Here is a 14,903-nt window from a genome sequence, read left to right as displayed (position 1 = left end):
GCTGTTGGTTTGTTTACATCCCTATAACCTAGCAATTCAGCAAAATAGACCAATAAAATAATTACCAGACTTAAAATAAGTACTAGGGTTGGTTTGTTCAGCTAAACCAGGGTAGTGTCCCAGCAGGGGCACAGTCCAGAGACTGAAACAAGTGAAAGATAAAAAAATAAAGATCATTGATTCTGGGGTGTGCGTTTGTCAAGTCAAGGTATGGACCACTTTCCATTTTCAGACAACTTTATGTATTTCATTTTTATATATTCTAAAGCAGAAATACCTTTTCATACAAATATGTTGAGTCAAATGGAAGAATATTTTGTATTAAACATAGAAATTTGTTTGCCCTCTTTTAAATCCTCATAATTACCCCTATAAGAAACATTGTGTTGTATGAGAGTATCTTTGTTTCTATTTCCTCTACAATTTTTCTTATCTACTCAGTTCTCCTCAAACATCAGTATTTGCCATTCCTTTCTTGCAGGGACACCTCATGACATACTCTATGAAGTCTCTGTTTGCCACAGCATCTCAGCCAGTGCCAGTTGCATCAACATGTGAGAAGCGGGACCTGAACCAGGTTCATGCTTTGAACATCCTCAAAGTTCTGTTTGGAGACAATAACCTTAACACTGGACTTCTTGCACACATCAGTGAAGCTGTCAAGTTGGTCATTGCTGGTTTTGAATCCCCTTCCTGGGCCATACGGAATGCTTCAACTCAGTTGTTCAGTAAGTGGCTTCATCTGTTTGTTTCAGTTCTGTTACTAAATTCCCTGTGTATTTGCAGACAGCTTGTTTGCGCAAGTGCTGCCAATTGAAAGTTCCATGTTAGTGTGTGGTAAGAATCTGGCTTCCCAACCACTTGGCCTCAGGTTCAGTCCCACTGTGGCACCTTGGGCTAGTGTCTTCTAGTATAGCCTCAAGCCAATCAGTCATTTGTGTGTGTGTATGTGTGTGTGTGTGTATGTGTTTGTGTGTGTCTTTGTGTCTGTGTTTGTTCCCCACCACTGCTTGACAACTGGTGCTAGTGTGTTTACATCTCTGTAACTTAGTGGTTCAGCGAAAGAGCCTGATAGATTAAGTACCAGGTTTAAAAAAAAAGTACTGGGGCCAATTCATTCAACTAAGATTCTTCAAGGCTGTGCCCCAGCATGACCACAGTCTAATGACCGAAACACATAAAAGTAAAAGTAAATAATAGATACCAGTAGGTTTCTGGGTTCATCAGGAGTGAATGCACACTGTTTTAGGACCTTCATATTACTGGCTCTACAGCAGACTGGCCCCTTTCATTGATGTGAAGCCACTGGATCAACCGACTAGTATTTACCCCTCAACATTTTATAAACCTTTCTCTTCAAAAGTTTTCTTACTGGTCTTCTCGTTTGCAGTTGCCATTGTCTCTTCTGGTGAAGAGGCATCTTGACTTAAGGATTTTTGCTTAGTAGGGGCTTCAGCTGGAGCATTTATCAATCCACTGTGTTTTAATGACTGGGATGATTTGCTTCGTGTTTGACTGATGACCTACATTGCTTTGATTTATTCTTACACTTCTTGCCTATTGACCTTACTGATGTTTTTTTTTTTATGCATGGCTTTGTGGTTAGGTTATTCAGCTCATGATCATAAGGTCATGAGTTCAATTCCCAGTAGCATGTTGTGTCCTTGGACAAGACACATTATTTTGCTTTGCTCCAGGCTACTCAGTTGGCAAGGTGGCATGTAAAAAAGCACCCACTACACTCTTGGAGTGGTTGGCATTAGGAAGGGCATCTAGCTGTAGAAACCTTGCCAGATCAGATTGGAGCCTGATGCAACCTCCTGGCTTGCCAGTCCCCAGTCGGACCATCCAACCCATGCCAGCATAGAAAATGGACGTTAAACGATGATGATGATGACCTGCATTTCAAAGGGCCAGCCTTGTCACATTCTGTGTCACACTGAATCTCCCCGAGAACTACTTTAAGGGCATGTGTGTCTGTGGAGCACTCAACCACTTGTATACTGGAACCCTTGTCGTCATAACCGATGGAGTGCCAGTTTTCATGTCTAACACTTCAGCTGCCATTGTTGTTTGCTAATCACCCAGCCTTTACACCTTCCTGCTTTATTTCGGTCCCATACTGCACATTAGTTTGGTCCTTGGATGATTCTAGTAGCATATCAGTTTCCTAAGAAAAGGGGTTTGCTGGCTCCTTGCCCCAACTCTTCTTCTTTTCTGGAGAAAGGGATATTGTGAATGGCCATCCACAGCCCTTCTTATAGTGCAACATAACCAGTTCTAAGAACAAGAGAGAGAAAGAGACAAACACTGAGACAGACATACAGAGAGAAAGAATTGATGTCATCATTGTCGTCGTCATCATCATCATCAATAACATCATCAACATCATTACTGTCATCATCATTATCAAATTTGATTTTTTTCCCATGTCAGTTAAAGTTTTATGAGTATATATTATTGCCAATGTGTTCTTTTTTTTTCCTAAAAAAATGAAGGACCCTTCATACTAGAAAATCTCTACTAATTAAGCTTTAAGAATCTGACTATTTGTCAAAATTTGTTTCTGTTATATGGACTGTTAGATTTGTTTGTTGTTCGTCTGAAGTCCCATATTTCAATATAGTTCGTCTGAGGTCCCTGTTTCGTTGTTGTTTTGTGTGACTGTCGAGGTTGAATGTTATTGGGATATATATGGTGAGGAAGACATTCTTGTTTCTTGATAATTAACATTAGGTGAGTGAGTTCTTTGTTTATAGTTAATAAACAAATAAATGTGATAACTAAGTTGTACAACTCGTTGTGTTTTCTCTGCGAGTCCCCCGAGAGGAATACAACAGTTTCCTTATGATTGCATCTCATTTGTTAATTGAATGTTTCACAAAGATTCTAATGATGCTTTTCTCTCTTGTTTCCAGGTACGTTAATGACGAGAATGTTTGGTCAGAAAAAAATTAAAGATGGATGTGTCTTAAATACAATGTCACTTGAAGAATTGGCTGTTCACTTCCCAGATCTTCTGCCATTCCTTCTGTCAAAATTGTCTCAGTCAAAGAATGTTCAGAAAACCATCCATATTCAGCCATCTTTGTTTCCTGTTTTGACGCTCCTCTCCAATGTAGGGGCCAGTGAAAAGATCAAGGATGACACTGTGAAGTAAGTTGCAAATTAGAACTTACTTTCTGGGGGTTAAAGGACGAGTTACATTTAACTTTTTAGCATTCAGATTATTCTATCAAATATACTCTTTACTCTTTTACTCTTTTCAGTCATTTGACTGTGGCCATGCTGGAGCACCGCCTTTAGTCGAGCAAATCGACCCCAGGACTTATTCTTTTCGAAGCCTAGTACTTATTCTATCGGTCTCTTTTGCCAAACCGCTAAGTTACGGGGACGTAAACACACCAGCATCGGTTGTCAAGCGATGTTGGGGGGACAAATACAGGCACACAAACATATGCACACACACACATACATAAATATACATATATATAAATATATACGACGAGCTTCTTTCAGTTTCCGTCTACCAAATCCACTCACAAAGCTTTGGTCGGCCCGAGGCTATAGTAGAAGACACTTGCCCAAGGTGCCACACAGTGAGACTGAACCCGGAACCATGTGGTTGGTAAGCAAGCTACTTACCACACAGCCACTCCTGCGCCTATAATGCATATTTACTGACATTGAATATCCATTTTCCATACTGGCATGAGTTAGATGGCTTGGCAGGAACTGGCAAAGCCAAGGGCCACACCAGCATCCATAGTCTGTTTTGGCTTGATTTCTACAGACGGATGCCCTTCCTAATGTCAACCACTTTACAGAGTGTACTGGGTGCTTTTTACATTAGCACTATCACCAGTGTTTTTATGTGGCACCAGCACCATTGCTTTATATGTGGCACCATCACCAGTACTTTTTATGTGGCACCAGCACCAGTGCTTTTTACATGGCACCAGCACCAACACCAGTGTTCTCTTTTGTGTGGCACTTTGGTTGTAGGATAGGTTTTTTTGAATTACAAGATTTCACTAACATGATTGTTTATTTTTAGAATGACATTGTCTCGTTATGTTCTTAGTTCATTTCCTGATCAGCATTTCTGTTAATCCATCTCCTATTTTTTGTTCCAGCCTATGTGACCAGTTCAGCATGCTGATTGAGCCACTTATTGAGAGCCGAGTCTATCAGATGCGAGAGCTTGCTGCTAGTGCAATGGTTGCAGTAACTGCACCATCTCAAAGGCACAATAAAATCATCATGCTCTTGCACCAGATACCCAATATTCAGGATCAGCACAATAAAGTCCATGGAATATTCATATTTGTAGAGAAACTCCTACAAGCTCAAAGTTGGAAGTAAGCATTGGTTGAATCATTCTAAAAAAGCCTTTAACTTGTGACCCTGTCATTTAAACCCTGGTCAGCCCTAATTAAGCAGACCTGTTATCAAAGGTATTCCAGTTGTGACCATCTTGTTAGAAATAGTTTATATAGGGAATATATTAAATTTAATCTGAGGGAGATTTGGCTGTTATTTCTACTAGGTCAAACAACCATGTTGAAGCCCCTGAGAGATGATGAATCACTTGAGTCTGTAAGTTCTTCATCTTCAATATAGGATTTCTCTTCCCTTTTACTAGATAAATATATGTTGCTGTTTAGCCCCAGGTAAGTCCTGATCCAACAGAGCTATGTTCAAAGACATTCCAGCCATGATCAACCACCCTTTATTTAGACTTAGGGTATTTCATACTGCTTTATCCAATATATATCCTTGCATTTTAAAAGGTAGTATGATGTTGTTCGAGGAACATTTGGCTGCTGTTTCTATGAGGTCAAGTCGCCATGTAGTGGTTTGTTTTGTTTTGCCCACAAATCAATAGTTATCCAGTAGATCTATGACCAAACTTATCTCACCCATGAGTAACTAGTCTTCCATTCAGCCATGATGGATCTGCCACCAGTTTCAGTAATAAACATTCACTTGTTTGACCAACTGAATATAAGTGGCTGAAAATTCCAAACACATGTGTTTCCTTAATGCGAGTTTCATGATTTCTATCTAGACTGGACTGTTGAATTGCCAGTTCAGTCCATCTGACAGGCTTCTTCACAGTTTCTGTCCGCTGAATTTCACAAGACTTGGGTAATAAACATATATGAAAAAATAGGTAATAGCTGTATATTCCATATTTCAGGAGTTACAAGTCATTTATATTTATGTACCAATTTCTAAGTTAAGTATAGTATTCGTGATTATACTGCAAAATAATGGTTACAAAAATATATATACTCTTTTACTCTTTTACTTGTTTCAGTCATTTGACTGTGGCCATGCTGGAGCACCGCCTTTAGTCAAGCAAATCAACCCCAGGACTTATTCTTTGTAAGCCTAGTACTTATTCTATCAGTCTCTTTTGCTCAACCGCTAAGTTACCTGGATGTAAACACACCAGCATCGGTTGTCAAGCGATGTTGGGGGGACAAACACACACACACAAACACACACACACACACACACACACACACACACACACATATATACATATATATACGATGGGCTTCTTTCAGTTTCCGTCTACTAAATCCACTCACAAGGCTTTTGTCGGCCTGAGGCTATAGTAGAACACACTTGCTCAAGGTGCCTTGCAGTGGGACTGAACCCGGAACCATGTGGTTGGTAAGCGAGCTACTTACCACACAGCCACTCTTATGATTGGGAAATTGTTTGTGAGATGAAAAAAATCTTGTTTCGTGGAATTAAGATATTTTAAATTGTTACTTTTGTATTTGTTTCATTATACTTTCAGCAAAGATGATTTGAAGAGTATTTTACAGAAGCTGATTAACTTAGCTTTTCCACAAGATTTTCCTCTGGATCCACCATCATGTGGATTAATACAAGCTAGATTAATTCAAATAATCAAGAATACAGTGTTGGCAACACCTGGTATCGACTTTCTGGGTGACAACTGGAGTCAACTTTGCACCCATCTGTGGCAACAAATTGAATCAACCACCAAGAATAGTCCTACTGTAAGTCTTCGCTTTTTTTCTTCATGGCTTATTCAGGATAGAAGCATCAAGGCATATGAGGTAGGGGGCAGGGAAAGCAACCATAACTCACGGAATCCTGTAGGAGAGCTAGTCTGAAGACTTGCAATAGAATGGTCCCTACTAAAGGAACCTAATTTCAGTCACTACTTTACACCTCATGCCTGAAATCCCTACATCACAGGACGAAGGCAAACCTCAGTAAAATCTGCTTAAAAACGTAAGAGTGTAACGTGTTTTAAACATTGACATTTCAAAAGATATTGGCCAATGCCAGGGCTGTATAACCAGTCCATTTAAGAGTACCCTTCAACCATTGGACAATAAACTATGCTTGCGAAGACCTGTTGAGTTAAGTGAAATCGTTGTGGCCAATAACAGTACTGCCTGATTGGCACCCATGCCAGTGGAACATTAAAAGCACCATTCAAGTATGATTGTTGCCAGGGCCACTGACTGGCTCCCATGCCGGTGGCACATAAAAGTACCATTCAAGCGTGACCATTGCCAGCATCTCCTGACTGACTCCTGAGCTGGTGGAATGTAAAAAACACCATTTGAGCATGGTTATTGCCAGTGCCTCTGGACTGGCTCCTATGTAGGTGGCACATAAAAAGCACCATTTGAGCATGGCCGATGCCAGTACTGCCTGATTGGCCCTCATGCCAGTGGCACATAAAAGCACCCACTACACTCTGGGAGTGGTTGGCTTTATGAAGGGCATCCAGCTGTAGAAACATTGCCAGGTCAGACTGGGGCTTGGTGCAGCCTTTTGGCTCACCAGCTCTCAGCCAAAACGTCCAACCCATGCCAGCATGGAAAGCTGACGTTAAATGACGACGATGATGATGTTAGCTTAAAAATTCTTAGTGATGTAAAATCTAAAATGTGTTTAACATTTGCATGTTATTTATAAGCAGAAATCATTAGAGACAAACTTGATTCTGTTTCTGTTTTCTTTATATAGATTGGTTTCTCAAGCATGTTATCTGAGCATGCTGAACTGCTGTTTCATTGTACAACTGCAAGCTATGTCGCCGGAGAAGCTGACAGTCTTAAGCCAGTTGTTGACTTGCTCCTCACTTCAAAATGTTATGAAGTACAAGAACGGTGCTGCCAGACCTTACACCAATACCTGCAGTCCAAAAAACTCCCTGTAACATTCTGGGAAAGTGTAATGGTATGTATATGTTTTATTTGTGTTGTTGTTGTTTAGTCCCAGGTCAGCCCTGGTTGAACAAACCTATTATCAGAGACATTCCAGTCATGACCTTATGGACTTTTATTCAGCCATAATGTATCTAGAATTACACAATTCAATGTGTTCACTTTTTTCTTTAAAACAGTAGTATGGTTTGTGAGAGTGTGGAGGCACAATGGCCCAGTGGTTTCGATTCCCAGACCGGGCGTTGTGAGTCTTTATTGAGCGAAAACACCTAAAGCTCCACGAGGCTCCGACAGGAGATGGTGGCAAACCCTGCTGTACTCTTCCACCACAACTTTCTCTCACTCTTACTTCCTGTTTCTGTTGTGCCTGTAATTCAAGGGGTCAGCCTTGTCACACTGTGTCACGCTGAATACCCTCGAGAACTACGTTAAAGGTGCACATGTCTGTGGAGTGCTCAGCCACTTGCACGTTAATTTCACGAGCAGGCTGTTCCGTTGATCGGATCAACTGGAACCCTCGACGTCGTAAGCGACGGAGTGCCAACAATGGTTTGAGAGAGCTTTAACTACTATTCCTAGCACTTCAAACAACCACATAGAAACTATCTTTTTCTTTGATGGAAATATTGCATCATATTAACTGGGATGTCATAAGTCACTATGGAATATCATTTATATTACTGACAAAAAGAACTGTATATCAAAAAGAGTGTACATAGGAGCAGTCGATCACCTAGCAAGAAGTAAACTTTAATCTGAAAATTCTAATTTTTTGCAAATTTTCTGAGTCTATGAATTTTTCCAAGAAAAATTCTCCGAAGGAGAAGGATCTTTTCTTTAGTAATCATGGTTGTTGTTTCAGAATCTGGAATTTCTTGTACCATTAGTGTATGAAGTTATTCTCTTGAAGATATTCTAAACTCATTCAATTCTACTGTTTTCTCAATTTCCATTTGTGACAAAGATGAGGAGTTCTCACTGTATCTCAACCTGTATGTGTATATGTTGGTTGTATCATCTCTTAAAAGTGTTTGGAGTGAGTCCCATATAATCTGGTTAATATTATCTGTAGATATAAGGTGGCAAGCTGGCAGAATCATTTGCATATCATGTAAAATGCTTAGTGGTATTTCATCCATGTTTATGTTCTGAGTTCAAATTCCATCAAGGCTGACTTTACCTTTGATCTATTTAGGGTCGATAAAATAAGTACCCATTGAGTTCTAGTCTAGGGTCAATGCAGCCAACTTACTCCTCCCATGAACTTGCTGGTCTTGTGCCAGAGACCGAAACGAATATCATCTGTAGATGTTATACATGCACTGTGTATCATTTCCTTAGAGACACAAGCCTCTAAGTGGAGATTTCTGAACTTACAAGTTGGGCTTTGGGATAGAGGCTGATTAGGTGTGTGTTTTAAATTTTGGTATGAGATGTGGGAAGCAGTGTTGTTTAGACATGAGTAACTTACATTAACATTATTGGTGTTGAAATATTTGTGATATTTACATGCAGTTGAAAATATGTACATGTGTGTTTGTGCATATTCAAATATAAAATATACTCCCTAAACTATTACATTAAACACTATTTCTGTCTATTACACAGGAGCAGTTTATTAGTCTGCAGTTAAATGTCAGTCGATACAGTCCAATACAAATCACGGTGCTTGACTTATTCAATGCCGTCTATCTGAAATGGTCTGACCACTTTGACAATTACACCCACCTGCATTTAAGGACTGAAGACATTAACATCATACTCAACCAGCTGCGTGAGGAGTTGCTCTCTGTTGGTATTGGTACGGCACTTCAGTCAACAATCCTGCCAGCTCTGAGTATCTGCACTAAACTGATCTCCACTTCACCCTCCACCACAAAGTAAGTAAACTAATTAATTAATATGTTTATAGTGATTGTTGTTGTTGTTGTTGTTGTTTGTCCTCTGACTTGCCATAACAGGCTTGTGAATTATGGTGTTTCAGTCACAATCGTTCTGTCTGTTGTTCAGATATGGTGTATGTAGGACTACTCTATTCAGTGTGTCCATTTTTACATCAGTGAATTTGCTTTTTGCTGATGTTTGTCCATCCATACCCTACCTCTCTTCTCAACCCATCTTCCAGACACCTTCCTGACTCCCTCGCCCATGCTTGTTATTGCTGTATTCCTCTCCCCTTTCTCCCTCCTGTACCTGCCTGCACACAATATGTCCCTGTTGTATCCCTTCCTTACAATATATCCTCCTAATGCCCCCTCCCTCTACCTGTGCCCACACAATATATTCCACCACCACCACCACCAGTCCCACTCTCCCTTTGTAGTTTTGTGAACTCACCCACCCATACACCCTCTCCAATTTCCCATCCACTTCACTATATTCACCTTCCTGTAACTTGGGTGTATGGCCCCTTCCTCATCCCCATCACACCTTCACTGTCTTTCTATCCCCTATCTCTCTCTCTTTCCATCTGAGGGAGCCATGTTTCTTTCCTAATACAAGACACCTTTATCTGACCCTCAATGCTATTCCCCACTCAAATGAGGGTATCTTGCCCTGTGCAAGTTACTCAGTGACTTTACCGCTGCTGGTGCTATGTAAAAAACACCCTGCACACTCTGTTAAATGATTGGCATTTTTATTTTCACGAGGAGTTCCACTACACATTTCATTATTGTATTTGGTTTGCAAGATATTTGAAGGCGGCGAGCTGGCAGAAACATTAGCACACCAGGCGAAATGCTTAGTGGTATTTCGTCAGCCATTACGTTCTAAGTTCAAATTCCGTCGAGGGCGACTTTGCCTTTCATCCTTTCAGGGTTGATAAATTAAGTACCAATTACGCACTGGAGTCGATGTAATCGACTTAATCCCTTTGTCTGTCCTTGTTTGTCCCCTCTATGTCCCCTTGTGGGCAATAAAGAAATAAGATATTTGATATAAGCCCATGTGTTGAAACAAATTTTGCTGTAATCTTGGGTGGGTCATTATACCAATAATAAACACATGCATTTTTATTATTACTAGTCAATCAATTGTCACTTAATCAGTCAGGTTTATCAAAGTCCTTTTGCCCTCATTCAGACCCTCTTCAGTGACATCCCTCTCTACTCCATGTCTGTTCAGGTCTCTCTTCCTGTCTTCTCCACTACACATCTTGTTAAAAAAACCTGAAATCAGTAGTGTGTTTGAGCTTATGCCACTGGGAATATAAGACCAGCATCTTGACATCACAACTACTACATATCTGTTCTATTATATTTCATAAATGAAAAGTAAATGGAAATTTACTTCTTTCTTGTTTCTGACCCCTTTTTCTGATTTTCTTTTTTTAATGTTCCAGGTTTGAAGAGCTCTACCTCATGTGGTCTAGTTATCTGTTCCAACAATTGGGAAATGTTGATAGTAATCTACGCATGGCACTCAGCCAGTCCTTAGCCATTGCTGGTAATGCTGTACTCTCCACAATTAACCTCTTGGCCAAAAGTATATCCCCAGTATCTCAAAAAGAAATTTCATACAAGTAAGTAATTAAATTTCTATTCACTTGCTTGTTAAACTTTCAAAGATAGCAAGTTACATTAAGAGTAAACCTAGAGGCCTATATCTGTAGCATTATGAAGCTGTCCACTTAATGTTTACCTAGTATATCTGTTCAGTCAACATTTATAGACTATGTGTGAAAGCGCGTGGTTTAGTGGCTAGGGATATTCAGCACACGGTTGTAAGGTCGTCAGTTTGATTCCTAGCTGCGTGTTGTGTCCTTGAGCAAGACACTTTATTTTACGTTGCTCCAGTCCACTCATCATCATCATCATCATCATTTAACATCCGCTTTCCATGCTAGCATGGGTTGGACGGTTTGACTGGGGACTGGTGAACCAGATGGCTACACCAGGCTCCAATCTGATTTGGCAGAGTTTCTACGGCTGGATGCTCTTCCTAACGCCAACCACTCCGAGAGTGTAGTGGGTGCTTTTACGTGCCACCGACACGAGGGCCAGTCAGGCGGTACTGGCAACGGCCACGCTCAAATGGTGTTTTTTACGTGCCACCTGCACAGGAGTCAGTCCAATGTTTTGTTCACATGCCACCGGCACAAGTGCCAGTAAGGCGAAGCTGGAAACAATTGCACTCAGATGGTGCCTTTTACGTGCCATCGGCACGGAAGCGAGACCGCTGCTCTGGCAATGATCCCACTCAGATGGTGCTGTTAGCGCTCCACTGGCACAGGTGCCAGTCATCAAATTTGGTTCAGTTTCGATCTCACTTGCCCCAACAGGTCTTCGCAAGCTGAGTTTAGTGTCCAATGAAGGAAGGTTGGCAGTGGGTGCCAGTCATCGAATTTGGTTCAATTTCGATAGCTGGCAAAAATGAGTTGTACCTGTAATTCAAAGGGCCCTGTCTTCTCACATGCTGCATCACACTGAATCTCCCTGGGAACTACATTAAGGGTACACACATCTGTGGAGTGCTTTAGCTTTGTTACTATGGCAACAGTCCAGATATTTATTGATCAGACCTTGTATCTGTTGTTATTTAGTCACAGTTCACTTCTAACTGAGCAGCCCCATATAAATATACAACCTCATCTTGGGACATCTCGTAAATTCACTCTGTTATATCCTATTCGTCCATCAGTTTGGAGCATTCCCTCAAGCCAGTAGGTGTCCCACCATTTGGGGGCTACAACCCAGGCAAGTGTGAGTGCTACCACAAAACCCTTCTGTATCATTCTTATCAATGCAGTATTTGTTACACTTCAATAAATTCCTTCAATCATCCAAATATATTTTTTTTACTCCTTCCAGAATCTTCCACACAGCTTTGTATTTACTACAAGATGACATCAACGAAGTGAGAAACTGGGCTGCACATTTTGTCCATTCTTTACCCCTTTTATCTTCACTAAAACAGGTAAGTTAACATCAAAATGTTCTCAGTTTGACTTTACTTCTCACAATATCACCTATTTGACCTTATTAAACTGAAGTCACTATTCATGACCTCTTAGGGCATATACATTAGGCATATGTCCCCATGGCCAGACAGAATATTGGAAATGAATGATGAAATGACACTACTTTTATGTCAGAGACCCCCATTTACAACTGTCATGCGATTGCAAAGCAAGGAAGCACAAACACACACACGTGCATTGTTGGCACTCCGTCGCTTACGACGTCGAGGGTTCCAGTTGATCCGATCAACGGAACAGCCTGCTCGTGAAATTAACGTGCAAGTGGCTGAGCACTCCACAGACACATGTACCCTTAACGTAGTTCTCGGGGATATTCAGCGTGACACAGTGTGACAAGGCTGACCCTTTGAATTACAGGCACAACAGAAACAGAAAGTAAGAGTGAGAGAAAGTTGTGGTGGAAGAGTACAGCAGGGTTCGCCACCATCCCCTGCCGGAGCCTCGTGGAGCTTTAGGTGTTTTCGCTCAATAAACACTCACAACGCCCAGTATGGGAATCGAAACCGCGATCCTATGACCACGAGTCCGCTGCCCTAACTACTGGGCCATTGTGCCTCCACTAGTAGCAGTAGTAATAGTAGTAGTAGTAGTAGTAGTAGTAGTAGAAGAAGAAATATTTTGTTTGTTTTATTATTTTTGTTTTCTAAATTCCCTATTAGAATTACCCCCCCTCCCCATATTCTCTGAAATTTATACCTGTTTTTGTCTTTTTTTTTTCTTTCCAGTTTACTAGTCTCCAGAGTAATATTTGCTTGAAGGTAAATCCACAACACATTTATTTGCCGAATCTTTTAATCATCCTTGCTCTTATATTCAACTTAAAATCCTCAACTTAAAATGGAAAACATCTGTGATTTATCTGTTTTTTTATTATCTTTTATTTGTTTCAATCCTTGGATTGTGGCCATGCTGGGGCACCACCTTGAAGGGTTTAGTTGAACAAACCAAACCCAATGTTTATTTTTTAAAGTCTGGTACTTATCCTGTCAGTCTCTTTTGCTGAATTGCTGAGATACAGAGATGTAAACAAACCAACACCAGTTGTTAAGAAGCGTTAGGAGAACAAGCAAAACACACACATACACACACACACACACTCACAATGGACTTTCACTCAGTTCGTATCTACCATATTTACTAACGAGACATTGGTCAACCTGAGGCTATAGTAGAAGACACTTACCCAAGGTGCTGTGTAGGAGGACTGAACCCAAAACCACATGATTGCAAAACGAGCTACTTAACACCACAACCATGCTTGTAGCTGTATATTTTTACCAGCATGACTGAATTATATATCACCATTCTTTTCTTGTTACAACCCTAGGATAGCCTCAGAGATTATCTCTACCCATTTCACTGTTATACAAACCCATTCTAATGTTCTATTTTTCTCTGTTTGCCAGTTACTCTTCCACCATCTTGTCTGTCACTATCCTAGTGCAGCATGGGATATCCTTTACGATCTTCTCTGCTATAATGATGGATCAGAATGTGCTGCATCTCTGGAAGCAATGCTTTCAAGAAAGTTACAAATAAGGTAAGTAAATTCTCTATAGAATAATTAGGTTGGTATTAGCACCGTTAATGAATCAGTATTAAAATGTTAACTAGAAATAAGGCTAGGCTACATGCTGATGAGATCAAAATAAGTCAGAAATGTATCCAGAGTTATCTCCCATACTTGCTGCAATAAAAGTAAATGAAGAAAATATTCATTATTGATTAATATTGTTCTAGTTTTACAGCATATTTATTTTTGTTAGTATCGTATTGTTTCATGCTTTAATGAAATGTTATATAATATAAAATATGTTTGATCTAACTTTTGTAAAGAATATGAGAAAAAATTCTTTGTTGGTGTGTAGGTGCAGGCATGGTTGTGTGGTTAAGAAGTTTGTTTCTCAACCATTTTGGTCTTGGATTCAGTCCCATTTTATGGGTACCTTGGGCAAGTGTCTTATATTATAGCCCTAGGCTGACCAAAGGCTTGTGAGTGGATTTGGTAGATGGAAAGTAAAATAAGCCCATCATGTGAGTGTGTGTGTGTGTGTGTACTCTTGTCTTGACTTGTGTTGATGTAAACAAGGATTATCATCACACAAGTGATGTTGTCTATTGCCAGTCTTCTATGAAAAACATGTCTGGCTATGGGGAAATATTCCCTTGCTTGGCAAGAAATAGGAGTTGGCAACAGGAAGGACACTCAGCTGTAGAAAACCTGCCTCAACAAATTATGTCTAACCCATGGAACCATAGAAGAGTGAACTTTAAATGATGTTGATGTGTTATATATGTGGCTCTAAATGGAACATTTTATCAGAGACACAGTTCTCAAAATTGGGAGATTAACATTAGTCTACTTTTTTACCAAATAGACCTCTTTGAGTTGTATTTAACTTATCTTTGAATTGACTCCTGTCTACTAGCAATGTGACCATTCCTTATTTCAGTTGAATTCCTTCAATCGTCTGGTCTCCCTATTCTATAACAATACGTTCTTTTCTTTTAGTTCATGGCAACTATTTGACCAAGAAGATAATAATTGTTTTGCTGAGAAAATGGTTGTGAATCAAATGGCACATGCTGCTCTAGTTGTAAGTATTCATACAGCTTCTCTCTCTCTCTCTCTCTCTCTCTCTCTCTCTCTCTCTCTATATATATATATATATATATATATATATATATATATATAT

General features: G+C 40.1%; 1 protein-coding gene across 1 annotated transcript in view; it reads left to right on the top strand.

The window, feature by feature from the left end:
- LOC106875370 (thyroid adenoma-associated protein homolog) overlaps positions 1-14,903 on the top strand; it is a 74,565-nt gene that overhangs the window by 54,487 nt on the left and 5,175 nt on the right. Inside the window, exons 24-34 of the mRNA XM_014923467.2 lie at positions 482-728; positions 2,919-3,156; positions 4,137-4,361; positions 5,816-6,041; positions 7,027-7,239; positions 8,835-9,106; positions 10,570-10,749; positions 12,038-12,143; positions 12,933-12,965; positions 13,614-13,747; positions 14,720-14,804. Of these exons, the coding sequence (XP_014778953.1) occupies positions 482-728; positions 2,919-3,156; positions 4,137-4,361; positions 5,816-6,041; positions 7,027-7,239; positions 8,835-9,106; positions 10,570-10,749; positions 12,038-12,143; positions 12,933-12,965; positions 13,614-13,747; positions 14,720-14,804 (1,959 nt within the window). The remainder of the gene's footprint in view (positions 1-481; positions 729-2,918; positions 3,157-4,136; positions 4,362-5,815; positions 6,042-7,026; positions 7,240-8,834; positions 9,107-10,569; positions 10,750-12,037; positions 12,144-12,932; positions 12,966-13,613; positions 13,748-14,719; positions 14,805-14,903) is intronic.

This window comes from Octopus bimaculoides, chromosome 4 (assembly GCF_001194135.2).
Source record: "Octopus bimaculoides isolate UCB-OBI-ISO-001 chromosome 4, ASM119413v2, whole genome shotgun sequence".
Lineage (NCBI taxonomy): Eukaryota > Metazoa > Mollusca > Cephalopoda > Octopoda > Octopodidae > Octopus > Octopus bimaculoides.
This window is presented reverse-complemented; position numbering and strand designations above follow the sequence as displayed.